Genomic DNA, 16,277 nt, shown 5'->3' on the forward strand with positions numbered 1-16,277 from the left:
TCCCCCCACCATTACCCAGACCCCCCCCTCCCCTCACCATTACCCCAGGACCCTCCCCTCCCCCCCACCATTACCCAGACCCCCCCCTTCCCCCCCCACCATTACCCAGACCCCCCTCCCCCCACCATTACCCAGACCCCCCTCCCCCCACCATTACCCAGACCCCCCCCTCCCCCCCACCATTACCCAGACCCCCCCCTCCCCCCCACCATTACCCAGACCCCCCTCCCCCCACCATTACCCAGACCCCCTCCCCCCCACCATTACCCAGACCCCCTCCCCCCACCATTACCCAGACCCCCCTCCCCCCACCATTACCCAGACCCTCCCCTCCCCCCACCATTACCCAGACCCCCCCTCCCCCCACCATTACCCAGAACCCCCCCCATTTACCCTGACCACCCTACCCCATTACCTGGACTAGCTGGGAGATATCTTCAAATACATCTTTCTGACTCGCCGTTGGCTGGAAAACATGGTCAAAGCGGAAGTCGTGCCTCACCTCTCCTTTCCGATCGCGGCCAATGTGAGACTGTAGTCAGGGACAGAGGGGGGAATTCTGAAGTTTATAAACAAGCAAAGGAACGAGATATTCAAGACTTGGTACTGAGATGGTCTTGAGCCCAGGAGAAGCAATGTTGGAACTTCAATGGACCAAGATGCCCACTGCAGGAGTCCACTTCTGAAACAACTCCCAGTGCCACACCATGGCTCCATCCAGTAACCACAGGAAGCAAAAGCAAAGATTGGGCAGCCCACTTCCAACTCATTGGCTGACAGTGGTGTCAATAGATACTGTGGAGTGAGTGGGCAGTGCTGCAACACCATGTCATTGGGCAACCCTTTCGGCTTCCTGCTTTGCGGGAAGAACAGAACGCCCCTGGGCGGTATCTAGCCGGCAGTAGCATTGCTGCAGTTGACGTAAGGTGCCTGCGTATTGCTTGTTACCAGTTTGAACGAATCAGACACACAGCAATGCCTCCACAGGACAATCTTACCTCTTCCATTTTACTCAAGGTGATCAGCTTCTCGTCACTGGGGGAGAACTGAACGTGCTCAATCTCACCGCCATCTTCCTTCTCAGAGTCCAGAACCGGGCGCATACGGCAGATCACACGGATGTTACCCTGCAAGGAACAAGGCACAGAAAAAATTATTTTACATACGGGGCAGGAGAGAAAGAATTCCTTCAATCATCTCCGGCTTGTGAAGACAGAGCTACAAGTGAAGCAGAAAGCTCTTTGTGGCTGAGCGAATGCCCAGCTGAGCCGTTCAGACCTGCAAGGCCCCAGCTTCAATCCACATTCTGGGCTCGGTTAGTGCATGTTACTTTGGCTGCAGTAAGTTGGCCTCCGGTTTGGGAGGGCAGGGAGAAAGACAGACCATGTTTTACTCATTCCTTATGAAGTGACCCCTGTGGAAAAAAATATAGACTTGCATTCATATAGCACCTTTCACAACCACCAGACATCTCAAAGCGCTGTACAGCCAATGAAGTTCTTTTGGAGTATAGCCACTGTTGTAATGTAGGAAGCACTTGCCCGTGGTGTACATGACCCGACTGAATTCCTTCGAATTCCTCTAGTACTAATCCAAATGTTTGTATCTCGTTACCAATTCACTGACCTACTAAATCAATCGCCATTAGGAACTTGCCTTTCATATCCTTGGGAGGCTGAACCAGACTGTTCGCAACCTTGGTGTCATATTTGAACCTGAAATGAGCTTCCAGCCACATATCCGCAGCATAACTAAAACTGCTTATTTCCACCTCCGTAACATCGCCCGTCTCCGCATCAGTCTCCGCTCTTCTGCTGCTGAAGCTCTCATTCATGCCTTTGTTACCGCCAGACTTGACTATTTCAACGCACTCCTGGCTGGCCTCCCACATTATGCCGGATGTAAACTTGAGGTCATCCAAAACTCGGCTGCCCCGTGTCCTAACTCATACCAAGGCCCGCTCACCCATCACCCCGTGCTCGCTGACCTACATTGGCTCCCGGTTAAGTAACACCGCAATGTCAAAACGCTCATCCTGGTTTACAAATCCCTCCATGGCCTCGCCCCTCCCTATCTCTAATCTCTTTCGGCCCACTACCTCTATTCCCTTTGCCCAAGATGTCTGCGCTCCTCAAATGCTGCTCCCTTGAACATCCCGGATTATAACTGCTCACCCATTGCGACCTTGCTTTCTGTTGCCTGGGCCCCAAGCTCTGGAACTCCATCCCTAAACCTCTCCACCTCTCTTTTCTCCTTTGCGCCGGTCCCTAAAACCTACCACTTTGACCAAACTCTACCGTAATTTCTTATGTGGCTCGATGTCAAATTGATCAGTTTCATCTTATAACACTATGAAGCGCCTTGCGACGTTTTACTACGGTAAAGGCGCTATATAAATACAAGTTGTTGTTGTCTCAAAGCAAGTCAGCCAATGAATGACTGTTAAAACAACCGGTTTCACAATGTCGGTTTGAAGGGTCTGTGTTGGTCAGGGGAACCGAATCCTTAAGAGTTAGTTTTGTTTTGTCCCATTTCTCTGTCCGTTCTCCCCCTCCCCACCAACCGGAGGGCTGGACTTTGGTTTAACATGGTTTCCTACAATGCAGCATTGCTTAGATTGTGGGCTGCAGTGGGTTAAAACCTCCTAATTAAAAAAGGTGCACAATTCCAGGAGATAACTTGGCCTCAGCACCAGTTTCTCCCCCCCCCCCCCCCCCCAAATATCTAGTAACTGTACCGTACCATTATTCAACAGCACTTTCTATAGGGGCGGCACTGAGGGAGCGCCGCGCTGCCGTCTTCTGGATGAGATGTTAAACTGAGGCCCCTTTTGCTCTCTCAAGTGGACGTAAAAGATCCTGTGACCCAATTCTAAGAGCAGGGCAGTTATCAAAAGCATGCAGAAATCAAGCGCAGGCAACGGAAAGAGCATGCAGCAAACCAGTCCCTTACCCTCAACGACTGTCTGTCCCACCTGTGACAGGGACTGTGGCTCTCGTATGGGACTGTTCAGCCACCTAAGGACTCATTTTTAGAGTGGAAGCAAGTCTTCCTCGACTCCGAGGGACTGCCTATGACGGACTGACCTGGCCAATGTTTATCCCTCAATCAACAATAACAAAAGAACAGATTATCTGGGAATTATAGACCGGTCAGCCTGACCTCAGTAGTGGGTAAAGTGATGGAATCAATTATTAAGGATGTCATAGCAGTGCATCTGGAAAATGGTGACATGATAGGTCCAAGTCAGCATGGATTTGTGAAAGGGAAATCATGCTTGACAAATCTTCTGGAATTTTTTGAGGATGTTTCCAGTAAAGTGGACAAGGGAGAACCAGTTGATGTGGTATATTTGGACTTTCAGAAGGCTTTCGACAAGGTCCCACACAAGAGATTAATGTGCAAAGTTAAAGCACATGGGATTGGGGGTAGTGTGCTGACGTGGATTGAGAACTGGTTGTCAGACAGGAACCAAAGAGTAGGAGTAAACGGGTACTTTTCAGAATGGCAGGCAGTGACTAGTGGAGTGCCGCAAGGTTCTGTGCTGGGGCCCCAGCTGTTTACATTGTACATTAATGATTTAGACGAGGGGATTAAATGCAGTATCTCCAAATTTGCGGATGATACTAAGTTGGGTGGCAGTGTGAGCTGCGAGGAGGATGCTATTAGGCTGCAGAGTGACTTGGATAGGTTAGGTGAGTGGGCAAATGCATGGCAGATGAAGTATAATGTGGATAAATGTGAGGTTATCCACTTTGGTGGTAAAAACAGAGAGACAGACTATTATCTGAATGGTGACAGATTAGGAAAAGGGAAGGTGCAACGAGACCTGGGTGTCATGGTACATCAGTCATTGAAGGTTGGCATGCAGGTACAGCAGGCGGTTAAGAAAGCAAATGGCATGTTGGCCTTCATAGCGAGGGGATTTGAATACAGGGGCAGGGAGGTGTTGCTACAGTTGTACAGGGCCTTGGTGAGGCCACACCTGGAGTATTGTGTACAGTTTTGGTCTCCTAACTTGAGGAAGGACATTCTTGCTATTGAGGGAGTGCAGCGAAGGTTCACCAGACTGATTCCCGGGATGGCGGGACTGACCTATCAAGAAAGATTGGATCAATTGGGATTGTATTCACTGGAGTTCAGAAGAATGAGAGGGGACCTCATAGAAACGTTTAAAATTCTGACGGGTTTGGACAGGTTAGATGCAGAAAGAATGTTCCCAATGTTGGGGAAGTCCAGAACCAGGGGTCACAGTCTGAGGATAAGGGGTAAGCCATTTAGGACCGAGATGAGGAGAAACTTCTTCACCCAGAGAGTGGTGAACCTGTGGAATTCTCTACCACAGAAAGTAGTTGAGGCCAATTCACTAAATATATTCAAAAGGGAGTTAGATGAAGTCCTTACTACTCGGGGGATCAAGGGTTATGGCGAGAAAGCAGGAAGGGGGTACTGAAGTTTCATGTTCAGCCATGAACTCATTGAATGGCGGTGCAGGCTAGAAGGGCTGAATGGCCTGCTCCTGCACCTATTTTCTATGTTTCTATGTTTCTATCACATTGCTGTGTGTGGGAGCTTGCTTGTGTGCAAATTAGCTGCCGCGTTTCCCACATTTCAATAGTGACTATAAATCGCTTTGAGACGTCTGGTGGTCGTGAAAGACGCTATACAAATCCAAGTGTTTCTTTTTTTCCCAATCCTGTCCCCGATCGCAGTTCTCCTGATCCACTGGGGAATTTCCCCCCATTGAAGATGTATTCCCACTGCCCTGTATTTGCCCCACACTGTCCACTCCATCTGTCCTCCTGTAACTCCCATTTGCAACAGCCCCACCCTGGCAGTCAGCATGTCTGGAATTGACCCACGTCCAACACACCCACTATTTGGAGAGCAGACAGGTGCCAGCGCAGGTTCCCAGCAATGGCTGCCTTGGGCCGAGTGTACCTTGAGTTCTTGCACGGTGTTGTGTAGTCTGCGCCTCTCCTGCTCCGTACTGTGCAGCCGCTCCTCCCGATCCACGGCCACCTCTCGCAGAGAGGCGATTGTTGCCTGCTGCTCCGCGATACATGCAGACTTTTGCGTCAGCTCGCTCTGGACAGATGGAAAGGTGGCCAGTCAGCAAGTTATTATTTTACACACCATCTGAAAGGGGCAAACATGTTGCACATCTAACCCAAACATTGGCCCCAGCAACAGGGTGTAGCATCAGTGTAATTGGTCGGCCGCCTGAGGAAAAGTGTTTGAAGACCAGGCCCTCAAAACTGTCGCCAAGCTCATGGTCTACAGGGCTGTAGTGATACCCGCCCTCCTGTATGGCTCAGAGACATGGACCATGTACAGCAGACACCTCAAGTCGCTGGAGAAATACCACCAACGATGTCTCCGTAAGATCCTGCAAATCCCCTGGGAGGACAGACGCACCAACGTTAGTGTCCTCGACCAGGCCAACATCCCCAGCATCGAAGCACTGACCACACTCGACCAGCTCCGCTGGGCAGGGCCACATTGTTCGCATGCCTGACACGAGACTCCCAAAGCAAGCGCTCTACTCGGAACTCCTTCACGGCAAACGAGCCAAAGGTGGGCAGAGGAAAGGTTACAAGGGACACCCTCAAAGCCTCCCTGATAAAGTGCAACATCCCCACCGACACCTGGGAGTCCCTGGCCAAAGACCGCCCTAAGTGGAGGAAGTGCATCCGGGAGGGTGCTGAGCACCTCAAGTCTCGTCGTCAAGTGCATGCAGAAACCAAGCGCAGGCAGCGGAAAGAGCGTGCGGCAAACTTGTCCCACCCTTCCCTTCTCTCAACGACTATCTGTCCCACCCATGATAGACTGTGGTTCTCATTGGACTGTACAGCCACCCAAGGACTCATTTTAAATTGGAAGCAAGTCTTCCTCGATTCCGAGGGACTGCCTATGATTTTACACACCATCTGAAAGGGGCAAACATGTTGCACATCTAACCTAAACACTGGCCCCAGCAACAGAGTGTAGAATCAGTGTAGCTGGTCAGTCCGTACCATCCATTAAACACCAATGGTTTGCCCCTCCTAGGTTGTCATTTAAGATTAGGATTAAAGATGACACCAACCAAATCCACAGCATATAATGCTGCCAATTCTAATTCCGGCTGCAAGCCTACTAACAGTGACCCCTGAAAATAAATTCCAGAAGTAGCACGCCTCCCACATCTCTGCTCCCTCTGCAGTGCTGGAACACCACAGGAGTTCTTAAACACACACACACACCTCAAGAGCTATCAGTCAGATCTGTAGACTTGATCTTATGGAGACCCTCTCCCTCCAATGCTACATTATTGTCTCCAGGTATCCTCATGTGAAAAGGCATGACCTTCTGGGGAGCAGTTTCAGGTGCAGCAGTGCAGTGCCTCGCCTCGCCTCGGTGGCACCTCACAGGTGACCAGTACCCAAAAGGGGAGGCTGTGATAGTGAAACACCCGGTCATCACAGCCAAGCTGGACCCACGGATCACTAGCCCAAAAGAATGAGAGGTGATCTTACTGAAATGTAGAAGATTCTGAGGGGGCTTGACAGGATAGATGCAGAGAGGATGTTTCTCCTCCTTGGGGGATCTAGAACCAGGGGGCATAGTTTCAGAATGAGGGGGTCGCCTTTTTAAAACTGAGATGAGGAAGAATTTCTTCTCAGAGGGTCGTAAGTCTGTGGAATCCTCTGCCCCAGAGAGCTATGGAGGCTGGGTCATTGAATATATTTAAGGCGGAGATAGACAGATTTTTGAGTGATAAGGGAGTCAAGGGTTATGGGGAATGGGCAGCGAAGTGGAGCTGAGTCCATGATCAGATCAGCCATGATCGTATTAAATGGCGGAGCAGGCTTGAGGGGCCGTATGGCCTACTCCTGCTCTTATTTCTAACCACTTCAAGTTAAGGCATGTTTTAAAGCACATTTTAAAATGACTTGCATCTATTCTTTGTGATGGGGGTGAGGTTGCGGAAATCAAAACATCCAGAAATGCGACACTACCTCAGCAACATTCCCAGTAAGCTGCAGGTCTGGAGGTCCTGCGCAGGCCGTTTACCAGCTGTTAAACGTGAGACCGCGTGGGCATGAACACTTGAATGGGCCACGCGGCCCCTTAAAGGGACAATGCACAGAATTTTTTTATATTTAAAAAAAAGGACATTGTACCTGTGTTTCCTCAAGCACAGTGGAGAGAGTCAGATTGCTGGTCCTCATTTCTTCAACATGAGCAGTTAAGCGCTGTATTTCAGTTCCACGCACCTGCAACACTCCCTGCATGGCAGCACTCTCTCCTCGGCACTTGTCCAGCTCCACTTGTGTGTTCTTCAACAACAACTCCATGGCCCTAAACACAAGTGGTGAACAGTGTCAGTGCATGGACACACACACAGCACCTTTAATGTAGCAAAACATCCAAAGTCACGACAGAGTTTGACATCAAGCCACAGGAGATATTAGGGACAGGTGACCAAAGGCTTAGTCAAACAGCGAGTTTTTGAGAAGCATCTTAAGAGGAGAGCAGGAGAGAGATTTAAGGAGAGAATTCCAGAGCTTAGGGCCAAGCCAGCTGAAGGCATGGCCACCAATTGTGGAGCGATGGCAAAGAGGCTTGAATTGGAGGTTACAGAGATCTAGGAGGGTTGTAGGGGCTGGAGGTTACAGATAGGGAGGGGTGTAGGGGCTGGAGGAGGTTACAGAGATAGGGAGGGGTGTAGGGCTGGAGGTGAGAGATAGGGAGGGGTGTAGAGGCTGGAGGTTAGAGATAGGGAGGGGTGTAGTGGCTGGAGGAGTTAGAGATAGGGAGGGGTGTAGTGGCTGGAGGAGTTAGAGATAGGGAGGGGTGTCGGGGCTGGAGGAGGTTACAGAGATAGGGAGGGGTGTAGGGCCGGAGGAGGTTACAGAGACAGGGAGGGGTGTAGGGCTGGAGGAGGTTACAGAGACAGGGAGGGGTGTAGGGCTGGAGGAGGTTAGAGAGATAGGGAGGGGTGTAGGGCTGGAGGTTAGAGAGATAGGGAGGGGTGTAGGGCTGGAGGAGGTTAGAGAGATAGGGAGGGGTGTAGGGGCTGGAGGTTAGAGATAGGGAGGGGTGTCGGGGCTGGAGGAGTTACAGAGATAGGGAGGGGTGTAGTGGCTGGAGGAGTTAGAGATAGGGAGGGGTGTCGGGGCTGGAGGAGTTACAGAGATAGGGAGGGGTGTAGGGCTGGAGGAGGTTAGAGATAGGGAAGGGTGTCGGGGCTGGAGGAGGTTACAGAGATAGGGTGGGGTGTAGGGCTGGAGGAGGTTACAGAGATAGGGAGGGGTGTAGGGCCGGAGGAGGTTACAGAGACAGGGAGGGGTGTAGGGCTGGAGGAGGTTACAGAGACAGGGAGGGGTGTAGGGCTGGAGGAGGTTAGAGAGATAGGGAGGGGTGTAGGGCTGGAGGAGGTTAGAGAGATAGGGAGGGGTGTAGGGGCTGGAGGTTAGAGATAGGGAGGGGTGTAGGGGCTGGAGGAGTTACAGAGATAGGGAGGGGTGTAGGGCTGGAGGAGGTTAGAGAGATAGGGAGGGTGTAGGGCTGGAGGAGGTTAGAGAGATAGGGAGGGTGTAGGGCTGGAGGTTAGAGAGATAGGGAGGGTGTAGGGCTGGAGGAGGTTAGAGAGATAGGGAGGGTGTAGGGCTGGAGGTTAGAGAGATAGGGAGGGGTGTAGGGCTGGAGGTTAGAGAGATAGGGAGGGGTGTAGGGCTGGAGGTTAGAGGGATAGGGAGGGTTGTAGGGGATGGAGGTTAGAGATATAGGGAGGGGTGTAGGGGCTGGAGGAGTTACAGAGATAGGGAGGGGTGTAGGGCTGGAGGAGGTTAGAGAGATTGGGAGGGGTGTCGGGGCTGGAGGTTAGGGAGATAGGGAAGGGTGTAGGGCTGGAGGAGGTTAGAGATAGGGAAGGGTGTCAGGGCTGGAGGGGGTTACAGAGATAGGGAGGGGTGTAGGGCTGGAGGGGGTTAGAGATAGGGAAGGGTGTCGGGGCTGGAGGAGGTTAGAGATCGGGTGGGGTGTAGGGCTGGAGGGGGTTACAGAGATAGGGAGGGGTGTGGGGCTGGAGGAGGTTACAGAGATAGGGAGTGGTGTAGGGCTGGAGGAGGTTACAGAGATAGGGAGGGGTGTAGGGCTGGAGGAGGTTACAGAGATAGGGAGTGGTGTAGGGCTGGAGGAGGTTACAGAGATAGGGAGGGGTGTAGGGCTGGAGGAGGTTACAGAGATAGGGAGGGGTGTAGGGGCTGGAGGAGGTTACAGAGATAGGGAGGGGTGTAGGGCTGGAGGAGGTTACAGAGATAGGGAGGGGTGTAGGGCTGGAGGGGGTTACAGAGATAGGGAGGGGTGTAGGGCTGGAGGGGGTTACAGAGATAGGGAGGGGTGTAGGGCTGGAGGGGGTTACAGAGATAGGGTGGGGTATAGGGCTGGAGGAGGTTACAGAGATAGGGTGGGGTGTAGGGCCATCAGAATACAGATGCTGACTGATTGGCTGAGTTTTCATACAAAGGTAAACTGAACCCAATCTTACCAATTACAGGAGGAATGACTGAATTTAACCATTTTTACTGGGCTGATTAGAAAGATGCCGTATTGCGTATTAGAAGCACACAAGCCAACAGCTGCTGACATTATGGACACACACCTGAATCATTTCCAGCCTCTCGCTACACTCTAACTGACCCGCTGTGTAGTTCCAGAACCTGCCATTGGGATATATTTGCACTGTGATTACTCGGAGCGCATTTCATTGGTCTAGTACAACATGCCCTCTGGCCTGACCTACTGTAGTGGCACTGGACAGCAGCAGCCGTCCCCTCCTTTCCCAAATCACAGACTGCGCTGGCACACGATTGGCCAGCAATGATGGGAAGTCTCAGGTGAGAGTGTCGAAGGCAAGACAGAGTATCAATCGCGCAAGAGTCAAGAGGAACAAACATGGACAGCCGTTTGTTAGTGAAACGAGGCGAGCTACGCAGGGAACTTTGTCTTTACAAGTGTTACAAGGACAGATTGGATAGGCTGGGTTTGTTCTCATTGGAACAGAGGAGGTTGAGAGGAGACCTGATTGAGGTGTACAAAATATTGAGGGGCCTGGACATAGTGGATAGTGAGGGTCTATTTCCATTGGTGGAGGGGTCTATTACGAGGGGGCATAGTTTTAAGGTGATTGGTAGAAGGTTGAGGAGATTTGAGGAGGGGGCTTCTTTACGCAGAGGGTTGTGGAGATCTGGAATTCGCTGCCTGGAAGAGTAGTGGATGCAGAAATCCTCACCATATTTAAGAGATGGTTGGATGGGCACTTAAAGTGCAGTAACCTGCAGGGTTACAGACCGAGAGCTGGTAATTGGGATTTGACTGGATGACCTTTTGTTAGACGGTGCAGATATAATGGTAAGTACTGCAGGGAATAGAATACGGCCAGGGTGATCTCCTGGACTAGTTTCGATCGCCTGGATGGGTCGGAGAGGAATTTTCCCAGATTTATTTCTCCCTGAATTGGCCTGGGTTTTTATCTGTTTTTTGCCTCTCCCAGGAGATCACATGGCTCCAATTGGGGTGGAGTGTAGAATGTTTCAGTATATAGAGATGTCGCGGGTGTGTGAGGCAGACTGGTTGGACTCTGGGTGCTCTTTGCCTTTCCGCCATTGTTCATAGGTTTAGATGTAACCTTTAGGGCTGCTGACCAAGGGCCGTGCGGCTCTTTATCGACCGGTGCGGACACGATGGGCCAGAATGGCCTCCTTCTGCGCTGTAAATTTCTATGCTTCTACCTTCCTAAGTGCAGGTCGAACACAGCTGGCCGTGGTTTAATTCCTGCTATTTATGACTGATACAAGCGGTCGTGTGACACAGCCCAATACTAACTGTAGGTTGCTTTGCAGTTCTGTGATCTGCGAGTTAGCAGCAGCCAACTGTTGGCCCCTCAGACCCGCAGTCTCCTTCAGCTCCCTGCTCTGTTGCTCGGAGACCTGCAGCCTCCCAGTGCACTCCGACAGCCGTGTCTTCATGTCCCCCAGCTGCGTCTTCGCGTCCCCAAGCTGCCCTTTCAAATCCCAGGCCGGGCGCTTCTTGGAGGCAGCTGTCGGGAGAAGAGCAGAAAACCGGTTCGCCGCTGTTTAGAATGCATCAGCAAAGAAAGTGTGTTTGTGAACTGTGTTTGCAGCTACAAAAACAACTTGTATTTATATAGCGCCTTTAACGTAGTAAAACGGCCCAAGGCGCTTCACAACAGTGTTAGACAAAACAGATAAATTTGGGACGCGCTTATCTGCACCGCACAAAAAAAAATGTCCAACAGGCCCCACCCCTTATTTCTAATTGGCCCCCTTGGAAGATAAGTCACACCCTGAAGTTTGACAGGAATGAGTCACTGGAGCGAGTCGGCGAGGGAATCAGCAGAGTCCCAGGTCCTGCTTCTCGGCACCACGTGGACAGAATGATTTGGGGCTCGGGAGGGAACTCTCCTCGTCAGGGGGCAGGGCTTGTTGCTCGTCAGTCAAATCAATGCAGAACGGGTGGGGGTGTGGGGGGTGAGGGTTGGGCGGACACCTGTCTAAAAGTGCAGTACAAATAGCGAGTCTCAAATCTGACACCGAGCCACATAAGAAATTTACAGTTTTGGTCTAATCTGAGGAAGGATGTTCTTGCTATTGAGGGAATGCAGCAAAGGTTCACCAGACTGATTCCCGGGATAACAGGACTGACATATGAAGAAAGACTGGATCGACTGGGCCTGTATTCACTGGAATTTAGAAGGATGAGAGGGGATCTCAGAAACATATACAATTCTGACGGGACTGGACAGGTTAGATGCAGGAAGAATGTTCCCAATGTTGGGGAAGTCCAGAACCAGGGGTCACAGTCTAAGGATAAGGGGTAAGCCATTTAGGACCGAGATGAGGAGAAACTTCTTCACCCAGAGAGTGGTGAACCTGTGGAATTCTCAACTGCAGAAAGTTGTTGAGGCCAGTTCATTAGATACATTCAAAAGGGAGTTAGATGTGGCCCTTACGGTTAAAGGGATCAGGGGGTATGGAGAGAAGGAAGGAGTGGAGTACTGAAGTTGCATGATCAGCCATGATCATATTGAGTAGTAGTGCAGGCTCAAAGGGCCGAATAGCCTGCTCCTGCACCTATTTTCTATGTTTTCTATGTCTCCAAATATGCTCTTGAATAACATTCAGAGCAGTGCTCCTCCCTAGAGATCAGTCTATTTTCAGGTTAAATCCCTGTATTGAGAGCATTAGACACAGAGTACTTTACCTGCTGTCTGGACAGAGGAGGGTCCAACCATTGCTGTCGCTGGCTTCACAACTGCCGACTTCTTCACCACAACTAAGAAAGTGAAGAGGAAAAGCATGCATCAGGTCTGTAGAGTGACCCAGTGAACAAGTTCCCCCACATGTCAGAAAGGCTCGTTAAAAGAAGATTGTTTTAAAACCCTTTTAGTTCACTAGGGTTTAGTTGGAGATTTGAGTCCATGTCCTCTGTTTTACATAAGACCATTAAGAAATAATGAGCAGCAGTTGGCCATTTGGCCCCTCGAACCTGCTCCACCATTCAATACGATCATGGCTGATCTGATCATGGACTCAGCTCCACTTCCCCGCCCTCTCCCTGTAACCCTTTATTCCCTTATCGCCCAACAATCTGTCTATCTCCTCCTTAAATATATTCAATGACCCAGTCTCCACAGCTCTCTGGGGCAGACAATTCCACAACCCTCAGAGAAGATATTCCTCCTCATCTCAGTTTGAAATAGGCGGCCCCTTATTCTGAGATTATGTCCCCTAGTTTTAGTTTCCCCTACGAGTGGAAATATCCTCTCTGCATCCACCTTGTCGAGCCCCCTCATAATCTTATCAAAGTTTCAATAAGATCACCTCTCATTCTTCTGAACTCATTGGATATTGGCCCAACCTACTCAACCTTTCCTCATAAGTCAACCCCCTCATCTCCGGAATCAACCTATCCAATTATCCTTTTGTAGACTGCATCCTCCTCACAACTTGTTTTCCCAACTATCTTTGTATCGTCAGTAATGCTAACTTTGAGTTTCATGTACTGGGACCCCTCGGTCCTTCTGTACTGCAGCATTTTGTAATCTCCCCCCATTTAAATAATAATTTGCTTTTAAAAATTAAAAAACAAATGATTCCCATCTTCCCAAGTGGGAAAACCAGAGGTAATAAACTTACCTCCGGCTACAGTGGCGGCAGAGTTCACAGCTCGACTTCGAGTGCCGTCACCTTGAACGGTTTTCGCCAGTCTCGCTGTGGAAGAGGACACAGTGCAGTTTAGAAAGCAGAGCCTGACAGAGATTCACACATTTATTGTAAAGTAGACAGCCCAGCAAAGTTGGGTCACAACACCACACACACACATCGTAAGGTGATCAGGTCAGGGTGAACATTCAGCAAACTCTCCGGACTCCCACAACACAATACAATCAGGAAGGCAAATGAAATGTTGGCCTTTATTGCAAGGGGGATGGTCTACAGGGCTGTAGTGATACCCGCCCTCCTGTATGGCTGAGAGACGTGGACCATGTACAGTAGACACCTCAAGTCGCTGGAGAAATACCACCAACGATGTCTCCGCAAGATCCTGCAAATCCCCTGGGAGGACAGACGCACCAACATTAGCGTCCTCGACCAGGCCAACATCGAAGCACTGACCACACTCGACCAGCTCCGCTGGGCAGGCCACATTGTCCGCATGCCCGACACGGGACTCCCAAAGCAAGTGCTCTAGTCAGAGCTCCCTCATGGCAAACGAGCCAAAAGGTGGGCAGCGGAAACGTTACAAGGACACCCTCAAAGCCTCCCTGAGAAAGTGCAACATCCCCACCGACACCTGGGAGTCCCTGGCCAAGGACTGCCCTAAGTGGAGGAAGTGCATCTGGGAGGGTACTGAGTACCTCGAGTCTCGTCGCCGAGAGCATGCAGAAATCAAGCGCAGTCAGCGGAAGGAGTGTGCGGCAAACCAGTCCCACCCTCCCCTTCCCTCAATGACTATCTGTCCCACCTGTGACAGGGATTGTGCCTCTCGTATTGGACTGTTCAGCCAAAGAACTACTTCAGGAGTGGAGCAAGTCTTCCTCAATGCCAAGGGACTGCCAATGATGATGATGGAGTATAAAAGCAAGGAAGTCCTGCTACAACTGTACAGGGTATTGGTGAGGCCACACCTGGAGTACTGCGTGCAGTTTTGGTCTCTTTATTTAAGGAGGGATATACTTGCATGGGAGGCAGTTCAGAGAAGGTTCACGAGGTTGATTCCTGAAATGAAGGGGTTGTCTTATGAAGAAAGGTTGGGCCTGGACACGTTCAAATTTACAAGAATAAGAGGTGATCTTATTGAAAACGTACAAGATACTGAGGGGGCTTGACAGGGTGGATGCAGAGAGGATGTTTCCCCTCGTGGGGGAATCTAGAACTAGGGGGCATAGTTTCAGAATAAGGGGCCACCCATTTAAAACTGAGATGAGGAGGAATTTCTTCTCTCAGAGGGTCATGAATCTGGAATTCGCTACCCCAGAGGCTGGGTCATTGAATATATTTAAGGTGGATACACAGATTTCTGAACAATAAGGGAGTCGAGGGTTATGGGATGCGGCAGGGAAGTGGAGTTGAGTCCATGATCGGATCAGCTGTGATCTTGTTGAACGGCGGAGCAGGCTCGAGGGGCCGTATGACCACCTCCTGTTCCTATTTCTTATGTTCCTATGAATAGGCCAGATGGTACTGAACGCTGACGCTGTAAATTGATTGTCTTAGGCCTTTGTGCTGTGCACTAGTGAATTTCTGTGCCCCACCCCACCCCGAGCTATTCTCAGTTACACCAAATGAAATGGCCAATTATTGCCAGAATACACTCTGTTGTGGACCCGAGTCAAGACGAGCTGTCTATAAATCATTTCACAGAACGGATTCTATCAGTCAAAGCCAGATACAACAGGTCCCAGAGGCAAGAGTGCGAGCCTTTCTATCACCCCATCTACCAAAAACACTTTCACGCAGCCCTTAAGCCCCTCTTCCCTGGCCCCAGCCTCTCCAGATAGCACATTATAAAAGTGCTCAGGAACGTGAGCACATAAATCTAGGCTGACATGCCAGAGGGGCAGCGGCGAGAGAGCAGCGCACTACCTGAGGGGCAGCGCCGAGAGAGCGGCGCACTGCCTGAGGGGGCGTCTTTCAGATGAGACGTTAAACCGAGGCCCCGTCTGCTCTCAGGTGGCTTTAAAAGATCCCACTGCACTATTTTGAAGAAGAGCATGGGAGTTCTCCCCGGTGTCCTGGGGCCAATATTGATCCCTCAGTCAACATAACAAAAACAGATGATCTGGTCATTATCACCTTGTTGTTTGCGGGAGCTTGCTGTGTGCAGGCAGGCTGCCGCGTTACCCACAGTACAACAGTGACTACACTCCAAAAATACTTCATTGGCAGGAGAAAGGTGCTATATAAATGCAAGTCTTACTTTCAAAGCTGGGAAAGTGAGGATTAGGGTGGAGTTGAAGAGAAAAGTTGCTGAAGGAGGGAGACGTCAAGGTTGTGGGAAATTGGCAGGACTCTGAAGACAGGAGTGTAGCATCCACAAGTGGAGTGGAGAGCCGGAGATCACACGGGCAGAGATCACTGGTGGGGGAGTGGGGGGCTGGCGCAGGAGCAGTGCGTTGGAAAGATTTTAAAGCAAGCCGGAGAATTTTACAAGTGACTGAATAGTCACTGAAGCCGAGAGGACTGGTGATGAGAGGGAGTGTCTTTGTGGGCGATGGCATTGTGAATGTTGGAATTTGGAGAGGGGCAAGGATTTCTAACCAGGAGTTGTGGTCCAGCATCAATGTTTTTTTGGGGGTGCCAGAGGCAAGATCACTCCTTGGCACATGTGCCACAGTCAATGCCAGCCCCATCACTGTTATGGTCAATGTTCAAAGGGGGCAACTTTGCACGGTTAAGCTGCACTGCAGCTCGTCCCAGCCAAGGCTTGGGAGGCCCACAGCAAGCATCTAAATTAGATTGTAAAAGGAACGGGACGAGGATGTCAAACCCTGCATCGATTGCCAAATCTGAAGCAAGATCACATACCTCCACACTGACTCCTTGTTCCCATCAACGACCTGTTTGACATCATTTTGTTGTTGGATGCAATGTTACAGGTTCCATTGCTGCTGCCAAACTTCTTTACAACCATGGCCTGCTAAACCAGGTTTAAAAAAAAACACAACTCATTATCACACAGCCCGTAACGGTCACTCAGCACGAGCA

General features: G+C 50.6%; 1 protein-coding gene across 1 annotated transcript; it reads right to left on the reverse strand.

The window, feature by feature from the left end:
* Positions 1-415: 415 nt before the first annotated feature.
* Positions 416-16,209, reverse strand: LOC139250224 (carboxy-terminal kinesin 2-like; the record flags this gene model as incomplete). Its single annotated transcript, XM_070872720.1, has 8 exons — positions 416-532; positions 999-1,127; positions 4,942-5,088; positions 7,167-7,344; positions 10,873-11,086; positions 12,271-12,342; positions 13,206-13,280; positions 16,098-16,209. Coding segments are annotated over 8 exons (1,044 nt in total), but the record flags the coding sequence as incomplete, so codon positions are not given.
* Positions 16,210-16,277: the final 68 nt, after the last annotated feature.

This window comes from Pristiophorus japonicus, unplaced genomic scaffold (genome assembly GCF_044704955.1).
Source record: "Pristiophorus japonicus isolate sPriJap1 unplaced genomic scaffold, sPriJap1.hap1 HAP1_SCAFFOLD_3524, whole genome shotgun sequence".
In the NCBI taxonomy this organism is placed as follows: Eukaryota; Metazoa; Chordata; class Chondrichthyes; family Pristiophoridae; genus Pristiophorus; species Pristiophorus japonicus.